This window comes from Colossoma macropomum, unplaced genomic scaffold (genome assembly GCF_904425465.1).
Source record: "Colossoma macropomum unplaced genomic scaffold, Colossoma_macropomum, whole genome shotgun sequence".
In the NCBI taxonomy this organism is placed as follows: Eukaryota; Metazoa; Chordata; class Actinopteri; order Characiformes; family Serrasalmidae; genus Colossoma; species Colossoma macropomum.
Window position 1 is genome coordinate 18,521,214 of NW_023494805.1, and position 11,205 is coordinate 18,532,418.

Genomic DNA, 11,205 nt, shown 5'->3' on the forward strand with positions numbered 1-11,205 from the left:
GTAAAAACTAATTTGGTAAGATTGTCTATTTAGAGGAATTCGAAAGTAAAACTGTAAACAAAGTACACCTACAATTGCATTTATCATATTAACATCTTGTGCTTGATATGTCAATATTAAAACAAAACTATCATTAACAGGAGTAATATACATATTGAGATTCACTTTTGCTGCCTGTTAACATGCGTACTAAAATTATTAGTGTGATCTATAATAATAAACATGATAATTAAGAAGAAAAAGGAAATACCTATTAATAACTGCTACAACACAACAAATGAACAAAGTACAGCAAAGAAGTGTGGTGAAGCGGTGCTTCTTCTGTTTTGTCCTTACTGGCTATAACTAAATGAAACAATCTATTTTGGGTTTGATTAGAGTTTTAAACCAACTGCTAGATAATAAATGATATCAGACAGCTCTTTTGCAACTCAGCTATGAACTTTTTACAATGACCATCCCATAATCTCCCAAAAAAAAATGCATAATTTTAAAAAGTGGAGACGACATTTTACTCTTCCCCATCCTCTCCTTCAATTTGCATCATTGCAGGCTCAATATGACCAGGAACATGTCCTGACAGGTAAAAAAAAAAAAATGCTAATTTTGAATTCAGGTTGACTTTAAAGTCAAGCAGCAAACACAATTGGAGAAATCTAAGCACATCCAATCAAATCTTGATTGTGTCATGAATTAAAGAAAAAAAGGATACGAAAAAAAAAATTTGAGCACTTCACAAAAATGCATGTGTCCCGCAAAACTCTGGCCAAAAATGACATCTGCAAAACGCACTCCTCTGTATTTCCAAGAATGCTTTTTCTCCTCCTGCTTACCAGCATGCTCAATCAAACAAAAAGCATTGAGCAACGCCTCTCAGTGAAAATATTTTGTTTGCCTGTACAAACAACACAATGAAGTCAGAGGGGATTGACTTGGCCTAAAAAATGCTCCAGTTTTTCCAGGAGTGTTTTGTTCTTGAAGCATGTTTTGCAAATTAATTTTTAAATTCAGTTCATCTCATTCAGGTTTAGAAAATGCTCATCAAGCTGAAGCAGCACTAGTGTTTTAGCCTGTAGCAAATATTCAACCTCAACGAGCTGCTATGGACAAAATGAAACAGTATTCCAGCCTAAAACCAGCGCTTAATATGGCATTTGTTGTGTCACGCATTGTAGGACAGCATTCTGTAGCACAGCGTTATATCACTCAGCCTCACCGTCACTATTTTAGATTATTTTCTTGTTTTCTTTCCTCAATGTTCTCTCACTACAATACAAAAATTATGCAAATACATCACACAACCACTGGGAACCTCTGTGGTGTCAGCCAATCCTGACTGCTAGCCTAGCCACTGAGCTAAAAGCTAGTAAATTCAGTGCTTACACCTCAGTTGTTTAACAAAAATCAAATAATCAGCGATTCTATTTTACTCTATTCTTATGCGCTGCAAGTTTGGTTGGAGCAAAACCCTGGACTGTCTAGAGGTCCGCGAGGACCAATTTCAGAACCACCGTTTAGCACAAAATGAATGCTAGTTTTTACTCTTTCAGCCAAAGAAAAAAAAAGCCCAACTGTCTAAAGGTATCTAGACACATTTGCAAGACAAGTTTAGCTTTTGGCTTTTTGTCCTCCTCATCTGACAAGTCATTTGCGTTATTTGAATAATCCATTCTGCCCATTGTAACGATGATTTGAAGTTGGTGGCTATAAGATTTTCACAATTGCAACATGAGCTATCTGGCTTCCTTTGGCATTCAGCAGCAAACCAAACACAAGCCACACAACCCCAAGCATCCACCCAATACAGCTGTAGTTTTTCAAAAGTTCCTCCAAACTTTCCAAATACATCATCACAAGCGGGTTTTCCTAGTCTTAAATCCTTGCACACTGTTCATAGGTTTACTGATTATTTATACTGACACATGCCATCTACTTTTAAGCATTTTATTTTTAAAATAGCTAATAAACCTTTTCATTATCTTAGTTATAAACTTTTTTGTTGTTATTAGCCTTTTGACAAGCCTATGCAATTTGATTAAATGCAAAACCACGATCAGTGATAAAAGGTGCTTTTGGTACATCAAACCACACAAACAATCTAAGTGGACCTAAAAATCTACGACATGGGCCGAATTGACGCCTTTCTGCATGTTTGTCGGCTGCCTCCTTTGGACTGCTACAGTTACAGTTACCACCTTTTCTCACTTGGGCGCTACAAATCAACTAGAGGCATTTAATATGTACACACATCTGTGTACTAATACTTTTCAAAATGCAAAGAAGTGCAGCAGTGCAACATGAACAAACTGTTGTAAACCAATTTAAAAACACCAACAGAATTTTACTTTAAAAAAAAGTTAGTCTATCATTAGGCTGGAAACATTCCATTCACTCTCTTGAACTGTTGTATGTTGCCTTAAACAACCGTGTTAGCATGTTTTGAAATTAAAACAGGCGTGCCCAACTTACAGGAAAAGACTGAATGCTTAGCACAAAAGCAAATAAAAATGTGATTGCCTGTCTAGACAAAGCCTGAGGGAGATCTGAGGTTAGTAAAGATGCCACATAAATGACATATTTGTCAGGTATATGTAGTTGCATAGCTGCAGCATTAAACACTGTTACATCACCAAATAAAACTGGCTCTTCTGTACACACAAACAAATGAAAGATCACAATACTCACATCTGCAATGGTGTTTTATAAAAAACTTTGATGTAAAAAAAATGTGCAAAAAGAAAACAATTAACATAAATCACTGCTTTGATTAGACAAACAAAACTAGACATTCGAAAAGTGCTACAAAAGGCACAAACATTTGGTCGGTTAGAAAGACCTATAGATTATCAAAGGCAGCTTAACAGCATAACATTGCCTCATTTAGGAAGACTTGAAGTGATATTTAAATTAGATGCAACTCTATCTATGAAATTACTTCACAAAAGAAATTCCCTTAAATACTTTTTTTTTCCAAAATTAAGTAAACTTCAGAGGTTGAAATAAGGCAGCACTGCAATTCTTCATCAAAACAGTAACCAAAAACAGAATATAAATACAAACAAATGATTATCCACTCTGTGAGATGTATGATATATATGACAGGAAAGCCCATACGATTTCACATCTCTGCTGAAAGGACATATATACAAGAAGGGCATCCTAAGGCACGTTTTAGTAGTATGTAAACAGAAAACCTACTTTAATGTAGTTCCCCCAAACAGCGTTAAAGTTAACAATCATCCCTGATGAACAAAGCCTTACCCCACTCATTAATGACCACTAAACTTTAAAAAGGTTAGTGCCTGAAGCTATCAATCCAAATTCCAGTAAATATGCACAACATCCAGCTTTGTGTTGTACACAGACACACTGAAGGGCATTCCAGTGAGGATGGGTTTTAATGTTAATGTAAATATACGCGAGGGTGGAGTGTGTGGATGTCACAAAGTCTGGAATGTAATTTGTTGGCGTTGGCCAGTGGCAGTGCTGTGGAATGTTACCATGGAAAGGATGATGAGTTGGATCTCTATTCAGAGTAAACAGTCATACAGTGGATCGAGCCAAAACCCACTGAAGCATCAGGCTTTCTTAATAATTTAGAATGTGTACATCAAACAGGTCACAGACTCCCTCATTGTCATCCAGGTTGAAACTGTAATCCACACCCGGGTTGGGCGAGAGCCGCAGCAAGGGGAAAACTACAGAGACAGAAATGAATTAGTGTTGAAACTATGCAAACACAAAAGAGATTCTTACATGGCCGTTGTAAGGAGTGATCTACTGTTATTCAGATAAGGTTACTATGAGGTTTTAGGCCTTCTCCTTAATCCTTGTGCAAACAGAATCTTTAGACCCTCTCTTTCTGAGAGCTTCTCGCTCGCAAGTACAACATTCATGAAAAAGATGGCTGGGAATTTACTCATTTGGGCACGGAGAAACATAGGAAACCAGCCAAAAGCAGACAGATATTCATAAATTAATATGATCAACGACCCTTACGTGGTCTGACAGTAACGACTGCCCCATTACCTGAGGCACGCAAAACTTAGTCAGGACAGCAGCAATGAAAATTACAAATTGCTAACAATCCATTCAGTGAACATTAGGTACAACGTTGCCTTCAATAGTATTCACTACCTCTTAGCAGAAAACAGTCTAAAGGTTAGACTAGGGGTGAGCGATATGGCCAAAATGTATCATAATACTTCCACAATTTTTCAGAAACACATAGTATGTATCACAATATTCATTTTTCTGAGGTAGATGGATAGGTTTAAAAACAAACAAACAAACAAAAAAACCTAGACGCATTGCATTTAAACTATTAAAAACTGAGCACAGTGATTTTATTCAATATTTCACATACCTTTCCCCACTAAACCCAATTAACCAAGAGTGGTTTGATATGAAATGCTCTGTTGCTGAGACATTGTTTTATGATAATTTCTGATCATTTAGAGATGAACATGAGATAAACGTTTGGCCTAAAATGTATTTTTTAAAGCTACTTCCAGTGGGGAGAAACATACAGGGTACATTAAGGCCAATTTTAAGATTTCCATCATTTTACCATCACCAGCATACTATGTAAATGCCTAAGAAAATCTTAAAAGGACACCAGTAGGTTCACTGGTTATTCTGGATAGTAAAGAAAATGGCTATACTATTGTCTATTATATACTATTAGACATTATGACTCCTGGTTCCTATCTCCACCCACTGTAAAGAAAACTTTCTCTACAATGCAATCTCTCAAACAACTCTGAGTAACTGTTTACATTAACAATTTAATTATGCAGAAATCTAGAAAAATCAGTGGAAAAAAAAAGCCAATGACATTATTTATACTAGTTAATTTACTGTAGTGTGAAGTGTCATTCAAAACCATTCATGTACACCAAATGTCCAGCTGTCCCACAATTTAGATTGGTCACTGTTGGATGCAGATCTTTCAGGGTCATGGCCTCCCAAACTATGAAACACATTACCGCAATCTCTCCATGACTGTCCCTCACTTTCCACCTTTATAGCTCAGCATATAACCTACCTCTTTTCTCAGCACTTTCATTTTTTTCTTCACTTATGATCACCCCAACCCCATTTCCCCCCTGTGTAAAGCGACCTTAGGTTTGAGAAAGGCGCTATACAAATTGTTATTAAATGTGATATTTTTTATTTTACTGCTCCATGTTTGATTTTTGCAAACAGTCACAGGCAGCATGAACTCACTCCACCAATCACTGCTGTCTCCCGTGGTGGGCATAACAACCAAGTTAACCTTAAGGTTGTATTGTAGCAACTTGTAATAAATATACAAAAATTGTCCTCTGATTCCTCATATATGAAGCTGCATTTCCAAAATCAGCAAAAACTACAGACAATACTCAAAATTTTAGCTCCTGCATGAGGGGTGACACTCTCCATGGTTTTTGACTATGGAAAGAAGCCCATCTATTTTTGTGAAGAGAAAAAGATACCTTCACAACAAGGTAAATGTAAAAATAAAATTAAATAAATTAGCATGCTGCATCGGTGCTCACAGCTTTGGCAGAATTAAATGTCACCTATAATATATAAAATTGTTTTTCAAAGTAAAAATCTTTTTGGGACAGAAGAAACTCTGAACTGTATAAATTCTGTACACACTGAACTTTCCATACCCCTGTCTGACTGGGCAAGAATTAAAAAAGTTGAATCCTGTCTTACCATCTGATGACATGAGCTCATCTATGAGGTCAGCAACACCTAGAAGACACATAACAACAATTTAAAAACTGGTAAATGTCCACAAAGATTATAAAATAGATTAACAGTATTAACAGATCAACCCAATTTAAGAGTAAAAACTACTTTGAAGAATTATTCTTACCCTCTCTCTCCTCCTTCATTTGGTCCACAGTGTTAAGTCGGAGCAGACCCCCCACGTCCAGCATGGACTGCATATCTTGCCCACCGAGTGCTCCATGTGGCTGCACTACTGTCTCAGTGCCAACCAGGGACCCCTGCATCAACAAGCACTGGCTGCCAGGAGACTCAGAGTGGCACTCTTAAAAAAGAAGAGAGAAAAAAAGCCTCAAAACAACTTATAGAAATGAACAATGTCAATGAAAGCAATTATGTAAAGTGGTGTGTTTAGCTCTGCTAAATAATTAATGTTTCCAGAACCACATTAAGACTACACATCAGTGCATAAGCAAAGCAGAGATTACATTATAAGTTCTATCCTGATTAGGGCCATGATTCACAGTCTAAGCTGGTCAGTCCTATTGTTTGCAGATTTTCTGCCACAGTTGATGGTGTCTGAGTGGGGCAGAGACTAATTTCTTGTCTTTCAATTTAACTTCAAACCAGTTACAAAATATTAAACATGTATGATTTATGTGACCGGAACCTGGATGCAATATATTAAAGTTTGCTTATGAACCACTCAATTCAGAATGGAAAGGATGTCATCTAGGGCTGCAACTAACTATTATTTACATAACTGATTAGTCAGTCCATTATTTCAATGAATCGAAGAGGACAATCGCAGTATTGCAAAATTTATTATGCACAGTCTTTTTTTGTTTCTTTTAATACAAATACAAGCATTACTTCACTGAACACAGCCTTTTTCAAACAAAGCTCTTTCTTCCTTACTTTCTAAATCAGAATTATCAAAAAACAAAATGCCTTACCATAGGCCCAGCAACAGATTGTCTGCATTACTCTTGAAAACATAATTTTAATCAGTAGGAAACATGAAAATTAAAATTATTTTTCCACTATTTATAAAGCAAAGCTAATTTAAAGCTTTGTAAGGTTTGGAGATTTGGGGATTTAGAGACCTCTCTAGTGGAAATGTGTAACTGCATGCAATGAACAATGTACATTTTGTAACGGCAGATGTGCTTCAGACCCCTTCCCAGAGTTGAGGAATCTAATGATTGAGTATGTTGAAAGAATATTTAAAAACAACAACATAGTGAATGACGTATCTTCCGAGGATTTAACGGAATGATCTACTAATCATCTTCATGTCTTCATCACTATAACTTTGATTTTGCTTTTGAGACCTAAACATTAAGCTGGACCTTCTTTTTTTAGTTTGTGCGTGTGATGTTAATATGTAAAAACGTATGACGTGGTCCAAAAAACTCGAGCAAAATCTGAGCCTCTACCTTTTAAGTTGCTATTTCAGGCTTAATAGGGTGACACACAGCCACACACACATACCATATTAACATGATCTTTTTTTCCCCTCATGATGCTTCTTTTAGTTTTAACAAAATGGTTTCTGTAGTCGGTAACATTATAATAAAATTTTATAAAACAGAGCACACAGAAACAGCCCAGCTATCAACGACGCCAGACATATTTATGTCGTAATATTTTACCTGTCATTTGTGGGGGGTAGACACAGAAAAGCTTTAAAAATCTGCACCCTGTAGAACATTTTCCGAACGCTCACTTGTAATTAGCCTAAAACTATGACATTAAAACAGACACAGATTTCAAAGTTGGTTTTCTCTAAGATGCTGTCGTGCCAGGTAAGCTTGGTTTTACATGTACATAAAACAGCTTTTTTTTTCCTCCCAAAGTGAAGTGCTGAAATATTTTGGGCTTTCTGAGTTATACATGCACTGCATTCTTTGTTATTTCCTTTTAATGAACATTAATGAGAAGCATAAATGTTGGCAAGCAATGCAGCTGAAAACTGAAAGTCTTCTCCCAATAACAGGAAAGTATTTTCTTTTTCTTTATAAAGCCAGTCTCAAAATCAGTTAGGTAGTGTGAGATGCCCAGTTTTTTATAATCTAAAAGTGATGCAATCTATCCAAGCTTTAAGTAGACAGGTTGGAATGAGATGTTTACCCATATGAACATCTGGAGGAGAGGAGGAGGGTGTGAGCTGGTGCTCAGATGCTGGGCTCTTGAGCTGGCTGTGTTCCAAACCACAGGGTTCTGAGGAGGAGACAGGGTATCTCTGCAGGCCCGCTGGTGTGCTGGGGGGAGTGGGCATAGCGCACACATCGTCGGGGGGTGGGACAGAGAACACCACAGGCTTGGAGCCACTCGTCTCTCTGTTAATCAGCATCACCTGAATGGGAGCCGACTCACTCCGCAGGTTCACTTGGTATCTCTTCTGCCCATTCTGAGCCTGATATAACAGATGTGACACAAACAAGAGAAAATGTATTCCCTAATTATCAGTGTTCCTTTTCCAGCTCAATCTTGGCTTTCCTTGATTGAGGATTTAATGCTGCTTACCACCTCAGGCACCGGAACCTCTAGCTGCGTCCCTGCCGGTGCCATTACTGCCAAGAGGGTGTCACCACTGAACACATCACATATATCCTCATGTGTCACATAGTTATATGTGTGCAAGGTAAAGGAAAAAGCTGACAAAAGAGTGTTTAAAAACAGACTTTTTTTACATTTTTTTTGCATATAAATAGTCTTTAGTTTATCAATAGTAGCGAGTTTGCCTGATAATCCAGAATAAACTGAAATACTTCAACTACAGACCAGAAAAACTGGACTCACAACAACTGCACACAGCCACAGTTAAGCAGTTACTCATATAATTAACGGCACTTGAACAAACAATGGTGTTGAGATTACCCTGGAATTCCACAGTTTTCAGATCTCTTAAGGGCAGAGACTGTCCAAAGCAGGTAAACTGTCAGGACTAACTTAACTGCAACTTGTAGGACAAACTTTCCTCTCTACTCAACTGCTGTGACTCCTGATGTAGCAAGTCCTAAACTTTAACTAAATTATTTCATAGATTATTTCTGAAGGATGCCATCAAAATTCAATGGTACCATCCTGGATAGGCAATTGATATTCATATAAGAATTTTAAAGCCAATCTGTCCTATAAAAAAGCAAATAATATTATTATAGTTCAACTTTGGCTAATAGAAAGTGGAAATGTGATAGCATGTTCCATGTGTTCATTTAGACCACCATAAAAGTCTGCCAAATTTGGCTATTTAAAAAAAAAAAAAAACAGGTCCTGCCTGATAATGCGGAAGGAACTCTTTTCAGGTAGTTACTGAATGAGCCGTCGGCACGATATGCAATATTATCTACTAAGACTTCCAAAACTCAGTCATGCTTGGCTAGAGCCATTGTTTTCAGACATGAACAGTGAATGCATAGAGCAAGGAGGTTGTTACTTTTACATCCAGGAAAAACTGCCTAAAAGGATATCTGCAGCAGCTGGGGTCTTCTTTGAGGTGTTTCAGGCTCTGCTGCAGACATGATTTCTGCATGTCCAGTTCCCTTTCCTGCCTCTCCAGCTCAGATATCTGTGCCTTAAGAAGTTCCACTTGCTCCAAGAGCTCCTGTGGCTGGCAGTCTGAACCTTCTCCCCTTAAAGATTAAACAGTTTAAATAATTATCATTCCCCCACCACTAACAGTAGTACAGTATTGTAAATGTATTCTGTAATGGCAAAAAAGCACATTGTGTGTATAGGTTAACACACTTGACCATGTTCATCTGTTAACATATACCAAAAATCATATATTTTAAGAGATATGGCTTAACCAAGTCAAAGTTTTTCTTCCCACTCACTTCCACTGGATGGTGTTTTTGGTCTTTTTCTCAATGAGCCCTATTCCTTCAAGAACATTTGTGATATCGTAGATCCTCCTTTTCTGTTTGACCGCCAAACTGTCTGCAGCCTGCAATCAGAACCACAGGAACAAGTTCACATTTCACTAGCACAAACAGCTGGCAGAACAAGAGACCACAGGGTGAACATTAGTGTGGGATTAGCAATTAGGCTTAGAGGTAGGGCAACACAAAAGAGGAGGGGGAGGGGGACACAACAGGAAATCTTTAGGATCTCTAGACCTTACACCTGCCAGAAACCAGGCATTTGTCTACGTTAGCCATGACTAAATCTGATAAATTTGTAATGTTATTTTCTATAGGTACAGACAGAGCTGGGGTATACAAGTCCACAGTGCCTCAGTGTGCTGGAATCCCCAATACTGAAGGTCTAGCAAATTAACCACTAGCTAGCTGTGGTTAATTACTCATTCAGCGCCCGCTCTCTTGTCCACTCATGAACTCAGCAGGTTATTTCGGGCCAAATTTCATTTTGAAGTTATTTTACATGCTTTCAAATTTCGTTTTAGTGATGTTAACTAAGTTAACCCATGTATTTCGACCACCTGCCACGAAAGCGACCCTCTACTGGTAATGTTAATGAACTAACGTTAATGTTTACCTCAGGTAACTAACGTTTTAGCTAAGCTAACAGCACGAGTCGTTTGTAAACCAAGCAAGTCGGAATAAATCACTGAAACTCTGAAGCATTAACGTTACACACCAAACTTAACAGTTTACCAGCTAGACTCTCACAGCAGCTGACTAGCAATTAAACTGGTCAACTAGAAATAACAAACTGTGGAGCAATTTGAAACGGTTTTTCTGTTTCTGTGGAGTCGCCGCTGCCAGACTTCTTCAGTTCAACCGGACGAAGCTGAAGTCAGCTTGGTGTTCGAATTTTCCCGTTCCACCTTAAATGGTGCAGCAGTTACATTCTGGCGTCTCAAACCACAGGGCGCCAGAATGGAACTGCTGCACTATTTAAGGTGGAACGGGAAAATTAAGTACAAGAAGCTGAAGAACAAGAATCCCACGGCAGCCTCGTCTCAGCCAGTTTGTTCATTCAACAAGTTAACTACAAACTGACGGGCTGACTTAGCTACACGGTCTGTGACTGAGTCAAGAAGGAAGGAAAGATAGTTTACGAGCTTAACGTACCACTTTTAAATCGAGAACGCCGTCCTTCGCCTCCTGCAGCAGTGTCACAAACTTGATAGCGAGCAGACCCAAACTCTTCTCATGGCGACTGGACCCATTCGGAACCGAGTGGGAGCGACTCGAGCTGCTCATAGTTCCAAACCCCACAGCTTGAGATTGTTCTTGAAAAACACAATACTGTCCAACCATTCAGCTCTAGCAGACTTACTGAAAACAGCTATCTAGCGTTAGTTTGGCTACCCACAGCAAAGTCTGTGAAAACCCTCCTGTTCATTTTTTTTTTTCACCTCAGGGGAGAACAACTCCACAGAGCTCCAGGGATTTTAAATGAAAGGAAATGACGTTGAGTTACTGTTACCATGGCAACCTCGCTGCTTCAGCAGTTAGTGTAGCATTATATACGATCTTGGGTTCAACTCCCGAAAAAACACAAGGAAACAAA

The 11,205-nt window shown here is 38.2% G+C and overlaps 1 protein-coding gene across 1 annotated transcript; it reads right to left on the bottom strand.

Moving 5' to 3' along the window:
- Nucleotides 1-2,527: 2,527 nt before the first annotated feature.
- e2f5 (E2F transcription factor 5) lies at nt 2,528-11,070 on the bottom strand. Its single transcript, XM_036596707.1, has 8 exons — nt 10,764-11,070; nt 9,564-9,673; nt 9,198-9,359; nt 8,251-8,359; nt 7,855-8,140; nt 5,870-6,046; nt 5,707-5,745; nt 2,528-3,698 (listed from the first exon to the last, which is right to left on the bottom strand). The coding sequence occupies exons 1-8, from the start codon at nt 10,950-10,952 to the stop codon at nt 3,589-3,591; spliced, it is 1,182 nt and encodes a 393-aa protein (XP_036452600.1). The 5' UTR covers nt 10,953-11,070; the 3' UTR covers nt 2,528-3,588.
- Between the last annotated feature and the right edge of the window lie 135 nt (nt 11,071-11,205).

Excerpts from the sequence above, each read along its gene's own strand:
- e2f5 (XM_036596707.1), bottom strand. The coding sequence starts at position 10,952 with ATGGTTGGACAGTATTGTGTTTTTCAAGAACAATCTCAAGCTGTGGGG. Across the intron at positions 8,360-9,197 it reads GAAGACCCCAGCTGCTGCAG|ATATAACTATGTGACACATG; the intron begins ATATCCTTTTAG and ends TACCTTGCACAC. Across the intron at positions 5,746-5,869 it reads AATGAAGGAGGAGAGAGAGG|GTGTTGCTGACCTCATAGAT; the intron begins GTAAGAATAATT and ends TGTGTCTTCTAG.